The following is a 443-nucleotide window of genomic DNA, read 5'->3' as shown; positions in this document are numbered from 1 at the left end:
GAGAACCAGCCTGTAAACTTATATTCATCCCTGTATTTATATACAAATTAAGTTGACTTGATTCATTTTTCCTCCACACGCGTAGCTCTAGGTTTCATTAGCAGAAGTCGTTTCAAAGAGTGAATAAGTTCTTACACTTTCATTGTTGATTTGCAGGGAGCGGCGTTCCACAGAGTTGAAGCCCCTGAGTCAGTGTGGTCCTCCAGGCCTCAGACAGGCCTGCAGCTTCAGACGGAGCACTCCGCAGGGCATGCTGGGAAGTGGAACAGCAGTGTGGCAGAAACAAGCCATCCACTGACCGCTCCGTTACCCAGTGCAGCCTGCGGCTCTCGACCCGAGAGCGTGAGTGGATCTAGAGAGAGTCTGCTGGGACAGATAGAGAGCACAGCAGTGCTGCGGGATCCCAGCACATCCCTGATCCAGAGCAGCTGCTGCGCTGTCCC

General features: G+C 52.4%; 1 protein-coding gene across 1 annotated transcript in view; it reads left to right on the top strand.

The window, feature by feature from the left end:
* Window positions 1-342, top strand: part of LOC107578029 (uncharacterized) — a gene marked incomplete at both ends in the record, with an annotated part of 18,266 nt that extends 17,924 nt beyond the window's left edge. The window contains one exon of the mRNA XM_016264034.1: window positions 157-342. Within this exon, the coding sequence (XP_016119520.1) occupies window positions 157-342 (186 nt within the window). The remainder of the gene's footprint in view (window positions 1-156) is intronic.
* Between the last annotated feature and the right edge of the window lie 101 nt (window positions 343-443).

Source organism: Sinocyclocheilus grahami, unplaced genomic scaffold (genome assembly GCF_001515645.1).
Source record: "Sinocyclocheilus grahami isolate Dianchi unplaced genomic scaffold, SAMN03320097.WGS_v1.1 scaffold8417.1, whole genome shotgun sequence".
Taxonomy (NCBI): domain Eukaryota; kingdom Metazoa; phylum Chordata; class Actinopteri; order Cypriniformes; family Cyprinidae; genus Sinocyclocheilus; species Sinocyclocheilus grahami.
Note: the sequence above shows the minus strand (reverse complement) of the source record. Positions and strands in the feature narration are given on the sequence as shown.